At 37.1% G+C, this 21,851-nt stretch overlaps 2 protein-coding genes across 5 annotated transcripts in view; one reads left to right on the forward strand and one right to left on the reverse strand.

Moving 5' to 3' along the window:
* The window catches only part of LOC310724557 (eukaryotic translation initiation factor 4 gamma 3-like), a 278,886-nt gene that overhangs the window by 150,863 nt on the left and 106,172 nt on the right, over nt 1–21,851 (reverse strand). The gene's annotated exons all lie outside the window — the stretch shown is intronic.
* Nucleotides 1,068–4,941, forward strand: LOC310725030 (uncharacterized protein). Of its 4 annotated transcripts, XM_083539595.1 has the most exons (10): nt 1,068–1,227; nt 1,642–1,679; nt 1,797–1,879; nt 1,978–2,014; nt 2,096–2,146; nt 2,345–2,999; nt 3,568–3,728; nt 3,962–4,152; nt 4,499–4,624; nt 4,879–4,941. In XM_083539595.1, the coding sequence occupies exons 1-6, from the start codon at nt 1,151–1,153 to the stop codon at nt 2,623–2,625; spliced, it is 567 nt and encodes a 188-aa protein (XP_083395721.1). In that variant the 5' UTR covers nt 1,068–1,150; the 3' UTR covers nt 2,626–2,999; nt 3,568–3,728; nt 3,962–4,152; nt 4,499–4,624; nt 4,879–4,941. The 4 variants fall into 4 exon arrangements, with proteins under 4 accessions (XP_083395721.1, XP_083395722.1, XP_083395720.1 ...); XM_083539596.1 differs by lacking the exon at nt 4,499–4,624; XM_083539594.1 differs by lacking the exon at nt 4,879–4,941 and having other exon boundaries at nt 4,499–4,863.

Consider the following 21,851-nt stretch of genomic DNA (forward strand, 5'->3'; position numbering starts at 1 on the left):
TTGATGCTCATATTCATGATTGTGATTGTGTGTATAACTTAGAAAGAGAGAGACCAATTTCTTGTTTTGGACTAAATTAACCACTGTTCCATTGTCTTTCTCACCTGAGTGTCTTTCTGTTTGAATGCATCAATAAAAAAGAGTTGACCTCGTCCGTCAACCTGTCCAAAACGGAAAAGGGCTCAGAGCCGATCATTGATGCACTTCACTGCTGTCACACATGTCCTGCATCACCCTCACATACTTCTCAGACACAACATACTTCCTGATACAATACCACGACTCCTCTCTTGACCTTCTCTATGTTCCTCCATCAGCATTCTCAAAGCAAATAATGATAGAATTGAGAATTGAAAATGTAAAATGAGATCAATTTCCATTAGTCATTGTGTAATAGTGTAGTTAGATTCCCACAAGGTAAAGTATTTAACTGTAGACAAACCACATACTCTATATCTATTGTACAACACAGTGGCGTTGTAATGCAACGCACACGTGACGCAATAACACATGTGACGTCACAGTGCGCTGCGTGCTTAAAAGCCGGAACACCGCGCACCAACCGCGATTCATTTCAAAAGAAACACACTAGCGGTAAGTTTACAAGTTCATGTTCACGAACCTGATCTTTTATTTTCACCGATTTTATGAATGATCCGCTCTAGTCACGCGTTAGTCACGTGTGCACCCACAACTTCCGGGAAGCACGCTCTAGCTAGAATGAAACATATTTAGCTTCAATAAACTTCCAACATCGTCGAAATATGTAACACCATTACTACATTATTCTCACAAATACCTTTAAAGGCTGTAAGCAGTTGAGTAAACACGTCCCATCGTCATTCATAAAAACCGAATCGGCAAAACGTCATTCAGGAGCTGAGCGCGTGCGCCACGCCCCCATGCCACGCCCCCTACACAACACCACGCCCCTTCCCAGGAAAACCTACACATCATATTTCTAATAGTCACCTTGTGGATAATTTGCACACAAAAAAAAGGAGAAAATACACTTTAGAAACACTGAGAATGATCGTATAGATTATCATTATAAAAAATGTAAATACTGGAGGATTTGTGATTGAAACTGTTTTCCGTTTCTCCAGATTCATCAAACTCTAGAAGTAAAAACTAGAAAAGACCTACAAAAATGGAAAAGACACGCATAAGCCAGTCGGAGCTTCAGCCTTTGAAGACTCTGAAGATGCAGAATACCAGAACTCACAAGTACTTTTTTTTTTTTTTTTTCTGTTTATATTTTATCCCAAAACTCAGTTGAATTCTCTATTCTGATTGGCATCGATGGGCCCTTGAGCGAGGCCCTCAACTTCTCAATTGTTTAAATGAGATAATTGTCGCTCTAGATAAGGTATTCTGTAATTGTATGCTACACATATAACCTAGGGAATTGTTTGTTTACTTCAATTTTTTCCTTTTTTAATCCAAATGCTTATATTGAAACTAATATCTAATGTGTTCATAATAATAATAATAATAATAATAATAATAATAATGTTAGTAACAGTGTAACACTAACTATAACAATTATTTTGTGTCATTTTCAATGGGAAAAATAATTGCAGCTTTAATATAATAATATAATAATATATTCTATTTGAATTCTTTTCTTCTTTCCTACAGAAATGCCAGTGTTGAAAAACAGCTTCTGGCACTTAAAGGTGTGTAAGAAAGTACAAGTTGATTATTACTGCATGATTCAGTTCTATTTAATGAGCATATAATGTGATAATGTGATCTGAGCACCTTTTCATTTCATTTTGTAAATTATTTTACAGAAGTGAACACCAGACAAAATCTGGAAATCCGAGTCCTGAAGTACACAATCAGTAACTTCGAGAAAAGCATCTGCTTAATTGAGGTACTTTCTTTTGATTACAGACGCAGACGTCATTGAACTGAAGTGAGAATTGTGACTAAATAAAACTAAATGTTATTTTTGTTTTTGATCCTCAACAGGAGAAACTCTTCAAACAGGGAAATGAGTTGAACAAAGGTAACACTGAAATCTCTCTCAGTTTCTGTAGATGTTGATGTAGAAGGTATTTGCTTTGACTGTAATAAATTGTCATTACAGAGAAAAAGTGCTCCTCCACGCAGACTGAGAATGAGCAGGAAGCTGACAAAGGTATTTAGATGTGACATGTTATAAACTATTTTCTAGAGGAGATACAGATTTATATAAACATGTGCTAAACCTATTTGTACATTTCCCCTTAAATGATCAGCTGATCAGATTGAAAGTTATATTAATTATGCAGAAATCAAACACGCGGCTTTGTTTAATTGTTTATTTTATTGTCTGTTTTATTTTATATTCATACAGACCCAAAGCCCACAGCAAAGAGAACTGGATCAGACATGTCACCACCCAGGAAAGCTCAAAAGCCTCGACTTGATGCTGCTTCACCTGATCCTACAAACACAACACACACAACACAATCTCTCCTCTACAGTGCATTAGAAACACTACAAAAGTCCTGTTCTGATACAGACAGGATTCATGCACTTACAGGAACAAGTGACCTTTCAGTTCTGAGAAATGAAGAAAAACAAGTCATTTCTGGGTTTTGTGCAAACGAGGTCAGTTCAGTGCATGCGATTTAAACACGTTATACTTTAGCTGTGGATTTGAGTTTCTCATATTTCAAAGTCGATCCATAATTCACTGGTCCTGATGTTCTTAAACTGAACAGTAGATATGATTGATCGAATTTTGAATCTAGATTTTGGTTTATACAATATCTAGTAGTTTTCCTAAACCCGGTCTAGTTGTACATATCGAATGATCGTTTTCTTCCGTCTCATTTAGTGCTTAGCAGAGACGTTTCTGTCTGTGATTTTGGAGAAGATCAAGGCAGAGAGAGGGTTTATGGGACATGATCTCCTGCAGTCTCTCTGTAGGGTTTATGTAGGCATGTGTCAAGAGAGAGGAGACTCTCACAAAGCACATGGTCTCGCCTACAGGCTCCTTAAAGAAGGTGAGATTATACTGATATTTCATTACTTATCTACTAAAAATGGACACTGATACAGAGAAGACATTTGTGTCTTGTAATTGGTGATGTACAGTGGATGTAAAAAGTCTACACACCCTTATGATATTGCAGGTTTTAAAAATATAAAGATGTAAACGTAAATGTCAGATTTATTACATCCTTAATTTGATCTAACAGTAAACAATAAATAAAAAAAATAAAAACATTTCATAGGTTTTTTCTTCAAAATGGGTTTCTGGGCTCTGTCTAGAACATTCCAGAACTTTGACTATCCTTTCCTGAAGCCATGTCTTTGTTAAATTCGATGTGTGAAATTCCTCAGCTTTTTTCAGCATTTTGACCAGCAGCCTCAAAGCATTATGTCACCCCCACCATGCTTTACAGACATTATGGTGTTTTTCCACAGGGTTTTGGGTGACTAAATAAATATTTTGTCTCCATCTTGTATTTCCAAAAACCTGCAATTTCATACAGGCGTGTTGACGTTTTCTATGCAACATCTTTCTTTTTATACAGTGTATTTACATCCCGTTGTCTTGCTGCTTTGCAGACTTTCTTGAAGCCCCCCAAGTGATTATGGGCATGGTGACAGCATGGCCAAGTATTTTATCCCATGACAGCTCTTTATGCCGAGCGATTCACATAGTGAGCAACCGGAAAGCGAAGGGAACGATATTTCACTTCCTCAACAAGTATCTGCCCTGGGATGAGGTAAGAAGCTGATCCTCAGTGTTCCTCTCAGTGTCAATGTTTTTTTTTTTCAACTGGACTTTATCATGTATTTCACTGACTTCTTAATCTACCTTTGATTTCCAAGTATCAGTGTAATCTAGAGGGACAAATTCCTTATAAATTCATGTTGTCACTACATTATTGTAACTATTGCTTTATTGCACAGGGTGTTTAAGAAAAGATGATATTTTCTGTATTGTATTTTCTTTCAGGAGCCTCCAGGAAACATCCACAATGCTATCACCAGCACCCTGAAGTCTTTTCTGGAAGACAGCAGTCTGAGGTTCCTGGAGAACAGCTGGTATGGTTTCGATCTCTGCCCTGCTACCTGGAACTACATCTTCAGCCTGGATCTTCTGTGTGCACAACTGGGCTGGACTTGGACCATTACCAATATTATACGGTACTGAATGCAACACATCTTTAACATATTTCATTCTCAGCTTTTTAATACTTGAACTTTCGATTCCAAATGATCAGAAATAACAGATTTTTTTTTTTCTATAACATCAGCGCTGAGAGGATTTCGGTCGCAAAGTTGATATTTAGGCACCATTTTTATATCTAATCTTTAATACAATAAGATCTCACAGGGAAAAATTGGGTAATTGTTGATATAGTGATGTTTCTGTGAGGAAATGTTTATTGTGCATTTATAAATGAAGTTTCCAGGATCTGTGTTCAGACAGTCAGAGAGAATTCTGTAACTTTAGCTGTAAGTATTTCACCATGAGAGGGTCTTTTTTCAGGAAGTGGTAGCTCAGTGGTGAAGGCTCTGGATTACTGATCGGAAGGTCGGGGGTTCAAGCCCCAGGATCACCAAGTTCCACTTTTTAGGCCCTTGAGCAAGACCCTTAACTCTCTGTGCTCCAGGGGTGCTGTAGTCATAGCTGACCCAGTGCTCTGCCCCCGGCTTTCTTAGTGGTGTAAAGTACATTATAAAGCATCATTACCTTTAGGACCTAGTTCTCATTCCTGACTTTTTCTATTAAGGGTCAAAGTTCTAGTGGACTTTTGCAAGTTCCCATTCTTGTATAAACTCATAATTGATCGTAAAACCACAATGGCTGCTCCATTACCACCACAAAGACCCTCAACATATCCATTTCTCCTCTTTTTTATTTACTAGGAAGGACCTTTGGCTGATCCTGAACACTTGGCTGAGGCAAGCAAGAACAGAGCAAACACGGTTCCGAGACGTCTGTGTAGCAGCAGTTTTCAGGCTACTTGGTAAATTTACTGTAAATCCTGTTTCAGAGCATCATTTCACATTATTTCTGGATTTTTCAGCTTTTCACTCGTGGTCTTTGTCCTTCTCAAACAGGGCGACTTGGTCAACTAGGACTTAAGGAGAACATGCTAATGTCACTCGAAAACCTGGCAAGAAGCATCAATCAGTTTGGAATGCAAAGCTTCTCAAAAGGTATTTCTAAAGTATCAAATAAAGATGTTTTTATCGATCTTTATCTTTATTCTCTGATGTTTAGTTTTGTGCTTCAGCAGACCCTAATTTTGTATTGGATGTTGTGTGCAGGTATGCCATGGGAAGTGCAGCTCTCAGTCATCTATGCCATTCATGATCTGGCACCCAGCAACCCTGAAGCAGCTCTGAAGACTTTGGAATCATGGAAGAAAAACAGCACACAGCGCGTTCCCTCAGCCGTCAATAAATGCATTACGCAAATCGCCTTCCTTTGTCGTCAGACCGAGTCAAAAAGATCACAGCGGTGATTTATCTCTTACATGAATAAATAAAATTTATCTCTTACATGAACTTTGTACATGAATAAATGTCTATTAATCTATATTTATTTATAGAGCCATACAGCATTCAGTTTATTATAGTTTACATCTATGTGTAAAAAGTCCTGACAGGAAGCAGTTATGGATTTTATTACTTTACATTTTACGGCACTAGATGGCGCTGTTTCTTCAGTCTTCAGTCCAGAGTGATTAAAAAAAAAAAAAATGTATACGCTGAGTGGTAAAGTCTTATGACGTCTATTTTTTATTTATATTTGACATTTAATATTTGTAGATCATTTTTCTGGTCATTCTTACTCTTTATGGGTTAATTATACATTTATTTTTGTAGTTTTTGTATTTCTTTAGTATTTCATTGCGACACTGTCTGGGCTTTAATGCTCTATACCAGAAAATGTAGATGCATAATATTTTTATATGTATTATTCTTTTTTGTTTAATGTCTTATTTGCTACATTTTTGATGTAGTAATGAATTTTTTTTTTATTAATTACAAAATTTGTTTTATCTGTACATTATTATAAATACTTTTTAAAAGCTTTCCCAAATGTCTTTAATTTTCCATTATTTTCCATTTTCCATTTCTCATACACAGCTTTTATAGAACATAAGACTTCTGCTTTTTTTTTGTTTTTTTTACACAACAGCTGACACAGGAGGAGAATTTTTGCACAAAATCTTTGCAGTTGAGAAATGTAGCTAGTTCGGTTTATAATATAATGATAATAAATATAATAATAATGAATAAGAGGGTGCATAAAGTTCACCCATGTAGTTTAGCTCAGGTCAGCTTCAGCTATCAGTAGTAGAATCTAGTATTATATAATATCATTTAGCAATATGCTTCAGAGAACATATAACATCGCTTATATTAGTTTAAATCCAAGCTTATAATCATTACTCAGCGTTATTATAGTATATTATTCAGAGGAAGACTGTAGTATGAGATTCAGGGAAGAGGTCAGACAGGGGCTCGGTGGTGGGGAAGAGGTGCTGGATAATTGTGAAACTACTGCAGAAGTGATAAGAGAGACAGTTAGAAAGGTATTTGGTGTGACATCTGGAAATAGAAGGGAAGACAAAGACGTGGTGGTGGAATGAGGAAGTGCAGGAGAGCAGAAGGAGAAAGAGGTTGGAGAAACAGAATTGGGTTCGACAAACTGATGAGAAAAGTAGAGAGGAGTACAAGGAGATGCAGCAGCAGGTAAAGAGGGATGTGGTGAAAGCCAAGGAAAAGCCATATGAGGAGCTGTAGGAGAAGTTGGACACAAAAGAATTAGAAAAGGATTTGTAGCAATTGGCCAGGCAGAGAGACCGAGCTGGGAAGGATGTGCTGCAAGTTAGAGCAATAAAGGATGGAGATGGAAATGTGTTGACTAGTGAGGAGAGTGTGTTGAGAAGATGAAGGGAGTATTTTGAGCAGCTGATGAATGATGAAAATGAGAGAGAGAGAAGGTTGGATGGTGTGGAGATGGTGAAGCAGAAGGTGGATAGGATTAGTAAGGAGGAAGTGAGAGCAGTGATTAAGAGGATGAAGAGTGGAAAGTCGGTTGTACCAGATGACATGGAGATGTTTAGGAGAGATTTCAGTGGAGTTTTTAACAAGATTGTTAAACAGGATTTTGGAAGGTGAGAAGATGCCTGAGGAATGGAGAAGGAGTGTGCTGGTACTGATCTTTAAGAATAAGGGAGATGTGCAGACCTGCAGTAACTACAGGGGAATTAAGTTGATCAGTCACAACATGAATTTATGGGAAAGAGTAGTGGAAGCCAGGCTGAGAGAAGAGGTGACCATCTGTGAGCAGCAGAATGGTTTCTTGCACAGGAAGAGCACCACAAATGCCTTATTTGCTTTGAGAATGTTGATGGAGAAGTATAGAGAAGGTGAGAAGCAGTTGCATTGTGAGTTTGTGGATTGTAGAGGACAGAGTAGTATGAAGACGAATGATCCCCTAATGGGAGCAGCCAAAAGAAAAAGAAGAAGATGAAGTAGTTATGTGTAGAAATATTAGTTGTAATGTTATTACTGACACATTCAGGGGTGTAGACATCATTTCAAAATTAAGAGGAACAGAAGAGTCAAATGTAATAATAATAATAAAATGGGTATAATTGACAGGGTTTATTTTCTCTTACTCCTTTTAGACTGGGCCCTGAAAACGTGAACACAGGAATTTACATTGTTAAATGTAAATGTCGCCCAAATCCCCCAGGTATTCTACACCAGATCAAATGACCCCTGACCCACACAATAATGCAGTGCTGCACACTAAGTTACCCTTCATCTGATAAAACTTAAACTAGACATGGTTTATAATGAAGTTAGCTCACCCTGTTTAGCAAGTCTAATTTCACAATCTCTTTTTTCCAGTTTATACACACACACATATATACTTAGTAAACGATAACACAAGTGAACACAACATGCAGTTTTTAAATGAAGGTTTTTATTTTTAAGGAAAAACAAAATCCAAAACTACATGGCCCTGTGTGAAAAAGTGTTTGCCCCCCAAACCTAATAACTGGTTGGACCACCCTTAGCAGCAACAACTGCAACCAGGCGTTTGTGATAACTTGCGATGAGTCTGTTACAGCGCTGAGGAGGAATTTTGGTGACTCATCTATGCAGAATTGTTGTAGTTCAGACACATTAGAGGGTTTTCGAGCACAAACCTTCTTTTTAAGGTCATGCCACAGCATCTCATTAGGATTCAGGTCAGGACTTTTTATTTTCACAAAAGTCTTTGGGATCATCAAGATGTTTTCTGGCAAAACGGAGACGAGTCTTTATGTTCTTTTTGCTCAGCAGCTTTTTTCGTCTTAGAATTTTGCCATGTAGACCATTTTTGCACAGTCTTTTTCTTATGGTGGAGTCATGAACACTGACCTTAAATATTGTGTGTGTTTTGTTTCTATTATTAAAATGTTGGACTTCATTTAAATTTAACTAAGAAATAAAATCCACATGATAAAATGTTGGAAAAACTAGGAAAAAGTAAATGAAATAAAAATAAAGGTTTAAAAGTAAAATTCTATTTATTTATTTTAATAACTCCATTCAGTTTGATCAATTAAGTTAAAAAAAAGATTTGTTTCAGTAATTTTGACTCCTTTGAATCAGTTCAAGTAACTCAGTTCAAAAGAGTTTATTAATTAAATATTAAAGTCCAGAAGAGTCGGTTCACTGGTTTCCACTATTTCCACTATCATACGACACTCAGTCACATGACGCTAATGAAACAGTTCCTCATCATCATTATCACACAATATGAACAGTTCAGACTCATATACACGTTACTGATCAACCAACACACATCTTTACCTTTTAATACCACAAAACTCACCAGAATCCCATTGTTCAAGATCTGAGTTTGCATTTTCTCTCACACAATGACATCAGTACACATCTAATTCCATATACAACCATTTTTACACATTACAAACTGTGTACTCACCAAAATCCAAAGAAATAAACACGTAGGTATGTATTTTATCCTCTTTGACTTTATTTTCTTGCCCTGAATTATGCTGCTGCTCATCATACATTCTTATAGGAAAACCAAGGACCAATTAACATCTGTTTACAGGCTCCATTTGGCCCTGGGACCAGATTTTGGATCCCTCTGAGATAACTAGAGTGCTCATGGAGAAGTTATTTCCAAATCTCCCAAAACACACTGAATTTGAAGATGAATTCAATTTTTCGAACTAAAAGTCTCAGCAATGAAGTCAGTGAATGTCAGTGAGATGTGCTCCTGCTGAAGTAGAGCAGTTCATGCTGAAACCCCTGCAACAGCTGGAGCTCTGTTCTTTATTAAACTCCACCATTTATAACTTCACCTCTAAAACACAATGAAGTTTCAATACTGTAATGTTCATTTGTTGCTGTTTTTAGGAAAACATTCAATTTAATTTTCTTATTTCATGCGTGTGTATCACAATCACTTCACATAAAATTACAATAATTACAATCCAAACCACTCAAAATCATTTACATTGTAGGACGGAGTCTTTATTTTTATTTGTAAATTATTATTATTATATCTAAATATCACTGTAATCACTCTGATCACATGACCTGCTTTACACATGAGTCCCAAAGCACTTAAAGCACCAACAATAAAATAATATTATTTTAATACAAAATTACCTTCAAATATCAATCTAGAAAAATGGCCCTGAATCCTGTATGTACACAAAACAGACAAATGAAGCTCATTTAAAATGATTTCAGTTAATCTACATTCTGTTTATATGAAGTGTTTCCACAGTTTGCATGTTAATTGGCTGGATGGAGCATTTAAGCATTATGCATTTTATGTGAATTTATGAACCACATCTGGCTGGAAAAGACAAGTGTCCAAATACTTTTGACCACACAGTGTGTATCGGCTGAAAACAGCAGTTTCGGATTCGCGTTTCCACTGGGATTCAACTCTGAAATATTACTTTTGATTTTTATTATATGAAATATTATATATTTGATATTATTTGTTTGGACTTTTCTTTCCTAAGCATCACTTGGATTTTCCTCCTGTAGCTCCGAGAGACGCCGTGTTCCAGGTGGAGGATGAAGACCCTCTGCCGGGATGAAGCGAACTGTACGACCCCTGGAACGGTGAGTTTCTGAGCTTTATGAATTTTATTCTCTTTAAAACACAGAGTTTATCATTTATTATTATTATAATTATTATTATTAAGAAACAAATCACCCATAAAATCCCCAAACAGGTGGAAAGGTCCCTTACGAGGGAAATATCAAGGTCCGTGACGTCGGAGTGACGTGGGGCTCACCACCTGCAGAAGGAACGGTGCTGTGAGGATTTGGCAGCAGTCGAAGGCGGGGGCCTGCTTAGACTGCTGCCCCCGCGACCCGAATTACGGATAAGCGGGAGAAAATGAATGAATGAATGAATGAATGAAGGTGGAATCAGGACCATCGGTACCGGAGTGAAGAGGGGAAAAGCGATGTTCCTCATTTTGTGTTTACTCCTGATCATTAGCATAAAGATCACAGACTTGCAGGAAAAAGTGGATACAAGTGAACAGAGACGTCCATTCCACACCAAACTTTTTACAGAAATCACCAAATCTTGATTTTATTACTGCTGAGATGATTTTATAGGAGTTTAGTTTCTTATTTTAATACCGATATAAAAATCTCATACATATTATGGTGTAGTCGTGGACCAGTTGAGAAAACACTAAGTGCTTGTAAAAAGACTGGCAGCAGATCAAAATCAATCACATCTTTCATTAATGTTTTTTCTTTTTTAAATACATTTTTGGACTTGAATGTATTCAATAAAAAATATGTATTACAGTTAATTTACCTTGTGATTAATTCACCAGATTATTTTATTCTTATGATAATTTCTTGCTTACAAACGTCTTAATAAGTAGATGATTATTATTGAAGGATGACAAGAGACTATAAATACTACCATGTGTTTAAGTAAAAAAAAAATCTGAGTTTAGAGAAGGTAAGTATAATGAATAATCTAAGGAAAATAAAATAAAGTCTGTTAAAAGTGCAGTGTTGTCAGGAAACAGAAGGAAGCGAGGCCAGGTAGCATGAATGAATGATTTCTTTTCTAATAGCTCATAACACACATCTGACACGCGCTAATCACGTGTTCTCTCATTCTCTTTTTTCAATTCACTTCTACTCCCCCTAATGGTCACTTTAAGTATAACACAACAACAGGTCAACACATGCAGTACAAACTAATTACACCTCAAATTAAACCCCACAATTTTTATCAAAATCACATTCCAAACTGCAAACACGTGTTTTCTATTAAATAATATAATTCTAAATATTTTAATACCCTACTGTGTCTAAACAAAGGAGCGCTATAGGAACTCGTGTAGGGTTTACAATCACACAAAAAACACCCGTTTTCAGCTTTCGCGTCTGCATTTGAACCTTTAAAGCCCCGCCTCTTTTGTGACGTCGGTATCTCTGATAGCGCCCTGGACTCGCTTTTATTGTCATGACAACTTTGTTGTGCTGCTGTTCAACACAAACATTTACTGATCACAGCAATGAAGCGCAAACAAACAGCTGAAATGTTGTTAATTGTTTTTAGTGATAAGCGTCAATGTTTTGAACAATCCGCTCTCCAAGACACCAAAAAAGATTTTTCAGCCAGAAAGAGCGACTTTCAGAAGAAAGAAGGAGAAATAATGACAGATAATAAGACGGGTAACAGCTTTTATTTTGTAGATACATTTAACGTTGCCAAGTGCAGAGATAAAAAAGGCAACATCAGAAGGCCAATGAATGCCTACATGGTTTGGGCGAGGAAACAGCGGCCCATCTTTTCCAAGGCCAATCCAAATAGCAGCTCTGCAGAGATCAGCATGCAGCTTGGGATCCAGTGGAACAAACTGAGTGAAGAACAGAAGAAACCCTACTACACTGAATCATGGAGGCTTAAACAGGAACACGAACAGTTGTTTCCTGGTAGGTGAACTTTCTTTATAGACAAATGACAAAATAACAAAACAAACGCATCAATTCTGACACTTTTATTGTTTTTGTGTTGCTTCTTACTCTTTAAATTCTTCTTTTCTATCATGTAGATTGGGTTTATAAACCGCTTCCAAAGAAGGGAAGGAGAAAAGGCAGTGTGCAGAGTAGTGACTCACAGAGGAGACCTGATCATCAACCAAACCACCACATAGTCATGAACATGCCAGAAGAAGTACCAGTCCATGACCTCGTGCCTGAAGTTAGTGATTAGTTCCCCGGCCTTAGCCACCAAGAACTGCTGTCTCCTAAAGACTTCTGCTTTGATTCTCCTCTTTTCCCTTCTGTTTCTGAGTCGACTTTCTGCCAGACCAAGTGAGTTAGTAAACTGCATTGGAACAGTTTCAGAAGAATGACATGCAAATGAAGTTTTATTCTGCATCTTAAATAATCGCCATAATCGCCACTCATTTACTTTAATATGCAGCTAAAATTGTGCACTTCTGTTTACAGCACCTGCTATGGGTCTGAGTGTACAAGCAGTGAGGTTCAGCTCGAGGACGAGGAGGAAATCACTTTGCTCAACAACGACATCTTTTCCATTTTAAATGAGGAATATGGCTTTTTTAACCAGTCTGGAGCCCTGAATCATACTGAAGACCCCCACAACAGCACAGAGATCCTGGATTCTGTACCAGCTTTTGATGTTGACAGCTTCGAGGATCTGTTGAAGCAACTTGAAGAAATAGAAAATAATTCAGGAATAGAGGAAGATGGTGAAATACGAACATTTCATGTACTTTAGTGTGCATGTTGTTTCACCATCTTCATTTTATATTGAATTCCAATTTAAAGTTTTATTCAAATAAAGATTTTGAATTCCAATCATGTCTAATGTCTCTTCATCACAGAGAGCATTCAATCACTTCATTTTCTTTCCTGAAGTCCACTTTAGTAAATTCAGTGATGTTTGATGTTCCTTAACCCTCTGGAGTCTGAATTGCCGCCGGCGCCCAATCGTGCTTTTTTTCAGATGCCAGCAAAAAGAGCTTAAACTGCTCGGTCCTATTTTATCAAAAATGTCAAAGTAATACATCATTTAAATCTGTAAAGGGTCTTCTTTCATTTGTGTATGCTCACTATATAAACAGAACGTTGTATTTTTTTTTAATGAATAAAATAGTCAGGGTGCGCCATCTGTCGCCTTTGTTTTTTTGGGGGGTTTTTTATATATATTTTTTTTTTATTGAATACAAAAGTATATAAACAACAAAAGCAAATATACACTTACAATGTAGATAAATATTACAGGCTCAACACAGTATAACTAATAAATTGTTTAGAAAAAAAAAGAAAATAAATAGATAGAAATCTGAAATTATAATTTACATGAACTTAAATAGTGAGTAAAAGAAAAGAAAAAAAAATAAATAAATAAATAAAATTAAATAAAGATAAATATTAGGGTCAGTATCACAATTAATTAAATGATGTCAATAAATAAAGCAGCTTCACAGCACTCTGCACTTTCATCTTATTGAGGGCCTTGAAAAAACATTTGAAGTCATTTTTTAATATAATAAGTAGTGTGTGGGGGGGGGGGTTTAAAGAATCTACATTTATGAATGAAATATTTTGCTAATATTACAATGTTATTAAGCAAAAAATAATTAACACAACAGTCTTTAGGTACTCCAAATAAAATATGATGTAAAGAAAAAACAAAACTATAAACAACCACCTCTTTTTCTATCAACCAGTCCTGAATTGACATCCAGAAGAGTTTGGAGAAATTGCAGAAGAGAAAGATCTGATCCGTGTCTTCAGAATGGCTTTCACAAAAGGAACAGGGGACAATTTCTATATAAAATTTCTGATTTAGGAATTTGTAAGAAGGATAAATCTCATTTAAAATTCTGAAGTGTATTTCTTTAGCTTTAGGAGGAACAGGAGGAACATCTCATCAGCATCTTTATGCCAGAAGGTATTGCATTAACAACAGTGAAAAACTCTTCCGGGTGACAGGCAAAGCCATGCTTCAAAGTAAAAGCATTATAGTCTAAAATGTGACCCTGTTCATCCATTAGATCTCTTACTGACCATATACTTCTGTTTAACCAATTCTTATAGCATAAAGATCTGTTCCTCTGCAATATATATTTGTTGTTCCAAACTGAAGCATTATGAGGTGTAAAATTGTGTGTATGTGCCAATTTCCAAAATAAGAGTACTAAGAGGGCTTAGTTTCACTGGGAGTTTAGATAAATCAAAATCACATTTGAAAAAAATGTAATTCCACCAAGTTCTTGAAACAAAGCTGATGAAACTGTAAACCAAAAACTCTCTTCTTTACATAGAAACATTTTTAACCATTTAAGTTTTAACAAAATATTCATGTTTTCAAATTTAATTACATTCAAACCACCTTGTTCATAGGATTTTGTAGTGTCTGCTTTTTTTATATAACGGGCTTTGTGCTTCCAAATAAAATTAGAAATTTTTTGGGAGCATATTTTAATGAAATTTGAGGGAGGAGCCAAAGAAAGAGCTTGATAATATTCAACCTTCGTTAGCAAGATTCGGCCAAAAATGGAAATGTCTCTTTGTAACCAGCAATTTAATATTCGGTTTGCTTTTTGCAAGTTATTATCAAAATATTCTTTCGTACTTAATTTCTGGTCTTTGGTAACTATAATGCCTAGATTCTTAGATTCAACTGGAGTCCTGATGCCTTAGAAAAAACATTAACTAATGCGATAGCCAGAGGAATTTGGTCTTTGTCTTTTAAGAACAGTGTAGTATCGTCTGCCAATTGACTAATTGATAAACTTTTAACAAATACTTTGAATTTTTGTACCGTTTGATCATGAATAACTAAAGTAGACAACATATCCGCATCCAAAATGAATAAAAGAGGGGACAGAGGGCATCCCTGCCTTATTCCACGACTAACAGGAAATCTTTGTGATGTACCATAGGGAAGAGAAATAAAACTGTTCATACCTTTATAGATCATTTTTATAATATTGACAAAGTGCTCACCAAAACCAAAGCTTTCTAAAGCTTTAAATAAAAACCTGTGTCAAAGGCTTTCTTAAAGTCTAAGAAAAGAATATATCCATCATCCTCTATCAAGTGATTGTATACTACCATATCCATTACTAGCCTTACATTATTGTGAATGGATCTTTCTTTAAGAAATCCCGATTGAACCTCATTAACTACTCCATTAAGTCCTTTTTTCAATCGATTGACAAAGACGTGTGTGAAAATTTTTAGTCACTGTTAAGTGATTGTGCGGAAATTATCTAAAAATCTATGATCTTTATCTGGTTTGGGGATTAATGTAATCAAGCCTTGACTCATTGTGGGGCCCAATGAACCATCTTCAATAGATTCAATAAGGGCATTAAACAGTAACATTTTCAAATCATTCCAAAAAAATGTATAAACATTTCCTGTAAGGCCGTCAGGACCAGGCGATTGGTTTGATTTTGAGTTTCTGTACAGCTAAATCGAGATCTTCCATACATAATTGTGCATCACAAAGATCTCTTAATTCATTGTCAATCTTAGGAATAAAATGTATAATTTTTTCAAAAAAGTCATCACACTCCTTTGGAGAAAAATTAGACAAATACAAGTCACTGTAGAAATTATTTATTTCTTTGCTTATTATTTTAGGATCAGTATTTTCATCATCATTTACCATTAGGGAAACAATACTGTTTTTTGATTGCCGTCTGTTTTTCTAACCTACAAAAATAGGACGTGCTCTTCTCTCCCTCTTCTATCCACTTGGTTTTTGAGCGAATGTATGCACCTTTAGCTTTTTTAATGTACAAGTTATTCAGTTGTTCGGATTTTGGAGGCCCGTAACACTAACACAAAACTTAAATATCCCTCTGGGTAGGTGTAATTGAGAATTAAATTACTTTCATATTAGAAAACGGGAGATAACTAAGCCGCTTAGTGAGAGCACATGTGTTCAGCCTGCCATCTTGCCGGAACTGAGAGATAGAAAGACCGGAGGGCGGAGCATCTCTGTGTGACGTCACAGTAGGGCCACTTGTATGTATGAACGCGTTTTTCTCTCATTTCCTAAGGTTTGTGCGTGTGAGTAAAGAGGCATAAACATGGGGCTCTTCAGAAGGTTTAGAGAAATTTTTCAAACTAGAAGAAAGAAGAAATCTGAGCAGATTGCTGAAATGAAGGAGAAGCTGGAACACATGGAGAAAGTAGTAAAAGATTTGGATCCGATGATAGAGAAGATAACAAAAGAGAAAAAAGAGAAAGTCTTTCTGCTACAGACGGTGCAAAAGCTGAAGACTATTTTGGCTATTGAGCGAAAGCAGCGGGAACAGGATATAACTGAGAGAAGCCAGAGCTGGGCGAGAGAACAAAAACAACTGAAGGAACATGTTGCTCAGCTCGAGGTCACTTTGGAACAGACCTCCATGGAGCTCCAGTCTTTCCTGGAAAAACCTTAAGCAAAACCCCACATACCTCCAGAACATCACTAAGCTTCTGTCTTCACTGAACCTCCATGAGGAACAAGAGAAAATTGTAGAACGTGAGAGAAAAAGCTGGGCCAGAGAACAACGTCTTGCTCTGCTGGTGACCACTTTAAATTTTGAACAAAATAAATTTGAAAAGGAAAAAGAGATGATCAAACTAGATATGGAGGAGATGACCAACGAACACTTTCAAACCATCAGAGAGCTGCAGGATTCCCTGAATCATTGTGAGGAAGAGAAAAATTATTTAATGAGAGACAGAGAACGACTGGAGGAACGTGTTGCTCAGCTGGAGGAAACTTTGTAATTAAAGCAAAATAAATTTGAGAAAGAAAATAATGAAGGCCAAACTAGGCATGGAGGAGATGATCACCTCACAGCTCCAAACCACCAGGGATCTCCAGAATTCCCTGATTCACTGTGAGGAAGAGAAGAAGACTGCAAAGGATGAGAGAGATCATTTGATGAAAAATAAATAAAAGGATAAACTAAAGGCCAAACGACAGATCAATTACTTTATACACAACTTCTTCAATAATTCATGAAGAACAGGAAATGGCAGCAGTGGAGAGCAGAAAATCTTCTAATCTCTGGGCAGGTTAAGATTCAGCATATGAGCACATGTTATACATATAATAAAGTACAAGAAAAATAAAATCTATGTTTATTGTAATATTTAATCAAAAGTACATGTTTAAATATTGTGTGTGTTTTGGTTTTATTATTAAACTGTTGGACTTCATTCAAATTTAACTAAGAAATAAAATCCACATGATAAAATGTTGGGGAATGTGACAAAAGTAAATGATATTAAAATAAAGGTTAAAAAGTAAAACTAAAATAAAATTCTATTTATTTATTTCAATAACGCCATTCAGAAAGATTTGGTTCAGTAATTTTGACTCCTTTGAATCAGTTCAAGTAACTCAGTTCAAAAGAGTTAAATAATAAAGTCCAGAAGAGTCGGTTCACTGGTTTTCACAATTTCGACATACGACACTCAGACACATGACGCTAATTAAACAGTTCCTCATCGTCATTATCACACAATATGAACAGTTCAGACTCATATACACGTTACTGATCAACCAACACACATCTTTACCTTTTAATACCACAAAACTCTTGGGGGAGTGGTGGCTCCAGGTTAAGGTGCTGGGTTGCTGATCGGAATGTCTGGGGTTCAAGCCCCGGTATCGCCAGGCTGCCACTATTGGGCCCTTGAGCAAGGCCCTTAACCCTCTATGCTCCGGGGGTCCCTTACGAGGGAAATATCAAGGTCCGTGATGTCGGAGTGACGTGGGGCCGCCTTCCCGTGGGCTCACCACCTGCAGGAGGGACCGTAAGGGACGGTGCTGTGAGGATTGGGCAGCAGTCGAAGGCGGGGGCCTGCTTAGACTGCTGCCCCCGCGACCCGAATTACGGATAAGCGGGAGAAAATGACTGAATGAATGAATACCACAAAACTCACCAGAATCCCATTGTTCAAGATCTGAGTTTGCATTTTCTCTCACACAATGACATCAGTACACATCTAATTCCATATACAACCATTTTTACACATTACAAACTGTGTACTCACCAAAATCCAAAGTAATAAACACGTAGGTATGTATTTTATCCTCTTTGACTTGTTTTATTTTCTTGCTCTGAATTATGCTGCTGCTCATCTCTTCCATACATCATACATTCTTATAGGAAATCCAAGGACCAATTAACATCTGTTTACAGGCTGCATTTGTTACTGGGACCAGATTTTGGATCCCCCTAAGATAACTAGAGTGCTCATGGAGAAGTTATTTCCAAATCTCCCAAAACACACTGAATTTGAAGATTTTATTCTATTTTTTCTAATCTCTTCTACAGCTTACCAGTGTGTCATTACTGCCACCTAGTGGATAATTGACAAATAAACTCTCCAATACACTCATCAAGACAGGTAGGTTCATATCTGTATTGTATTGTATTGTATTGTATTGTATTGTATTGTATTGTATTGTATTGTATTGAATTGTATTGTATTGTATTGTATTGTATTGTATTGTATTGTATGTTGTATGCTCAAAGAAAAACTAAAACAAATAGAAGACAGAAAAAGGGAGAAAATGGGGAAAAAGAAAATTACTGTAAATTGGTTTTCATAGAACAAGTAGGAATTTGAAGCAGAAGTCAGAAAAACACAGGTTGGGACAGGACAGAACTCACTATTTCTAGTGTGTTAAAACAAATCCAGACATGGATGGTTGCCCAACGAGGAGAGACCCCCAGCACATCAGGCACAGCGAGGTCAACAGACAGCCCAAGCAACCGCTCCGGCACTTGGAGACTCACCGCAGACGTCACCACCGCTGTACGCTGATGCACCATGTTTGTATTCAGATCTAACAGCTCTAACCCAAACTTTTTTTCTTCCTTGCAGTGAAGAATCACTTGCACTCTGTTTGCTCTCTAATCAGACTGACAACATAAAATGGGCTTGAAATAAACACAGAAGTGAAGTCGAAGTAGATTCTAAATAAAACACACCAACATGCATGAGGTTGTTCACTATTTATGGTGAGATGTTCAGCTCTGCATAGATCACTTTCTAAATGTGTGAGAGATCAGTGGAAAGATCTCTCACACATTTTGTGTATGACGATCCTCACATACACAAAGCTTCTGTGTCTAAACTGCAATTTGTACAACAGGTAAAATTCTTGGGGCAACTGATATCAGAACAATGTAAATAAAAATAAATAAAAGGAGACGCAGGCAAAATATCCCTCAGGAACAGCTCATGTATTTCCTAGGAATGTGGTTGCAGGAAATTTAAAGACTGGAAACTTCCCATATGAATTATCAGGAATATTTAGGTATTAACAGGAATTAATAAAAATAAAGTTGGAATTTACAAAATTGCAAGTTATCCTATAACAGGGAACTTAAATGTAGTTAAAAAATAACTTGCTTGATAATCAACCAGATTGAATGCAGTTTCAGTTGAATTTCTACCTGCACATTCATCAATCACATGCACACAGCACACTTACTGCAGGGCTCCTGAGACCGTACCCCTACATGCACTGTGTTTTCTTCATGTAAACAATGAGTCACGCCTCAAAAAAGGGTAAAAACCACTGCCTTATGGGTAATAAAAGACCAATAATCAGGATCTCAGGTCTACATTCCTTACTATTGAAGTAAACAGGACCAATACAGAACAGTTCATCAGACAGAAGGTCACTTATAGTTACTCAAGTACAGTAACGAAGTACATTTACTCAAACACTTTACATCACACACACACACACACACACACACACACACACACACACACACACACACACACACACACACACACACACACACACACACACGTGCTCAGCTCTGCTCGGTGTCTTCCTCCTTTTTCTCCTCGTCACCAGTCACTAAAACAGAGCACACTGATTAGTCCCATCAGCCACAGATCTGCTTCTCACCGCTCGTTTCCCCCCGGCTCCACCCTCCATTCACCAACCGCCGCTCGTGCACGCACCCACTGCTCCATCCAGCAGTAGTGTTCAGGTGTTGTGAGGTGAATCCAGTGTTAACCCTGTCAGAATAACTGCTGAAAGATCATCCACTTTCTTGTGCCAATCCATGTGATTAATTATAAAGTACAGATGTTTAAGTGAATCAGGTTCTGCCCCACATTAACTGTCAGCTATATTGCTTTCAGAGCTCAAAATGAACAAAGCACTAAAGCTGCAAGAAAATACCTCAACTTCAGTTTCTGTCAAATTCCTTTTCTTTAAGGACATCAAACATCACTGACTTTACTAAAGTGGATTTCAAGAAAAAAAAATACCATCATTGAATGCTCTCTGTGATGAAGAGACATTAGACATGATTGAAATTCAAAATCTTTATTTATTTAATAGTGTTTATTGTGTCTCGCTGTGGTAAAAGTGTTCAGACGCTCTGTTTCTCTTGTCGTCTTCTTTTTTTTCTATTTCTTGTTTTCTTTTGAAGATTTTCTTGTCTCAGCTGAGCAACAATTTCCTCCCATCGCTCTCGGACCCTCATATAATGTTCTGTTTTATTCTCTGAAGTCTTCTTTTCTTCCTCACAGAGATTCTGGGTATCCTGGAGCCCCCTGTTGGTCTGAAGCTGTAAATTGTTCCTCTCCTCTATGTCAAGTTTAGTTTTCTCTCTTTCATCCTCTTGTTTTTCTTTAAAATCCAACATGGGCTCAAACTGAGCAACACGTTCCTCCAGTCGCTCTTTGTCTCTGATCAAATGATCTCTCTCCTGCTCTGCACTATTTTTTTCTTTCTCACAGTGATTTTGAGTATCCTGGAGCTCCATAGTGGTCTGTTCCAAAGTGACCACAAGCTGAGCAACATGTTCCTCCACTATCTTTTTCTTTCTCGTCCAGCTCTCTCTCACACATTCTACAGTTTTCTCCAGTTCCTCATTGATTTCCAGGGAAGAGTGGAGCTCCATGGTGGTCTGATCCAAAATAAACTCAAGCTGAGCAACACGTTCCTCCAGTTGTTTTTGTTCTCTCGCCCAGCTCTGGCTTTTCTCAGTTATGTCCTGTTCCTGCTGCTTTCGCTCAGAAGCCAAAGTACCCTCCAGCTTTTGCACCGTCTGAAGCAGAACGTCTTTCTCTTCTTTCTCTTTTGTTAACTTCTCTATCATTAGAAGAGAAAATGCATCCAAGTCTTTCTCTACTTTCTCCATGTGTTCCAGCTTCTCCTTCATTTCAGCAATCTGCTTAGTTTTCTTTGTTCTTCTGCTTTGAAAAAACTGTCTCAACCTTCTGAAGAGCTCCATGTTTATGCCTCTTTACTCACAAGCAAAAACCTCGGAAATGAGAGAAACAGAGACGCGTTCCCAATTATAGACGTTACCTTACTGTGACGTCACAGGGAGATGCCCCCACCCTCCGTCTGTGACGTAACCCGGTCTCTCTTAACCGGACTATGCGCATGCGCACATTACAGAGGTAAAGAGCGGATAAAATATCATGTCTTTACATCTTTTCTGTTGTTCCTGAGAGAAGAGCAATATTACAGTCATTAATAAGATAAAAACGGCTGTAAACTGTGTATAAAGCGAGTGAATCCGAGTTGAGAACCGGAAGTTGACCGGAGTGACTCTATGAATGTTGCAGAATCATAAATGACCAGTAGGTGGCAGTGTGATGTGTATTAGAGCTCACTGTCACAGCAGGTAATTAGAAGTAGTGGAGCTCTAATGACGTCATTAATAGCGAGGACAAGACACACAGCAGTTTGGGATTCTTTTATTGACTTTATTGATGAATTGATTTGGAGTATGATTGTGTTTCTGATCAAAGTAAGTTCATGTGTATGGAGT

This window comes from Silurus aristotelis (assembly GCF_946808225.1).
Source record: "Silurus aristotelis genome assembly, chromosome: 1".
Classification (NCBI taxonomy): domain Eukaryota; kingdom Metazoa; phylum Chordata; class Actinopteri; order Siluriformes; family Siluridae; genus Silurus; species Silurus aristotelis.

Coding starts and splice junctions, on each gene's coding strand:
- LOC310725030 (XM_083539595.1), top strand. CDS start 1,151: ATGGAAAAGACACGCATAAGCCAGTCGGAGCTTCAGCCTTTGAAGACT. Junction 1,228..1,641: donor CAGAATACCAGAACTCACAA/GTACTTTTTTTT, acceptor TCTTTCCTACAG/AAATGCCAGTGTTGAAAAAC. Junction 2,147..2,344: donor TGAGCAGGAAGCTGACAAAG/GTATTTAGATGT, acceptor ATATTCATACAG/ACCCAAAGCCCACAGCAAAG.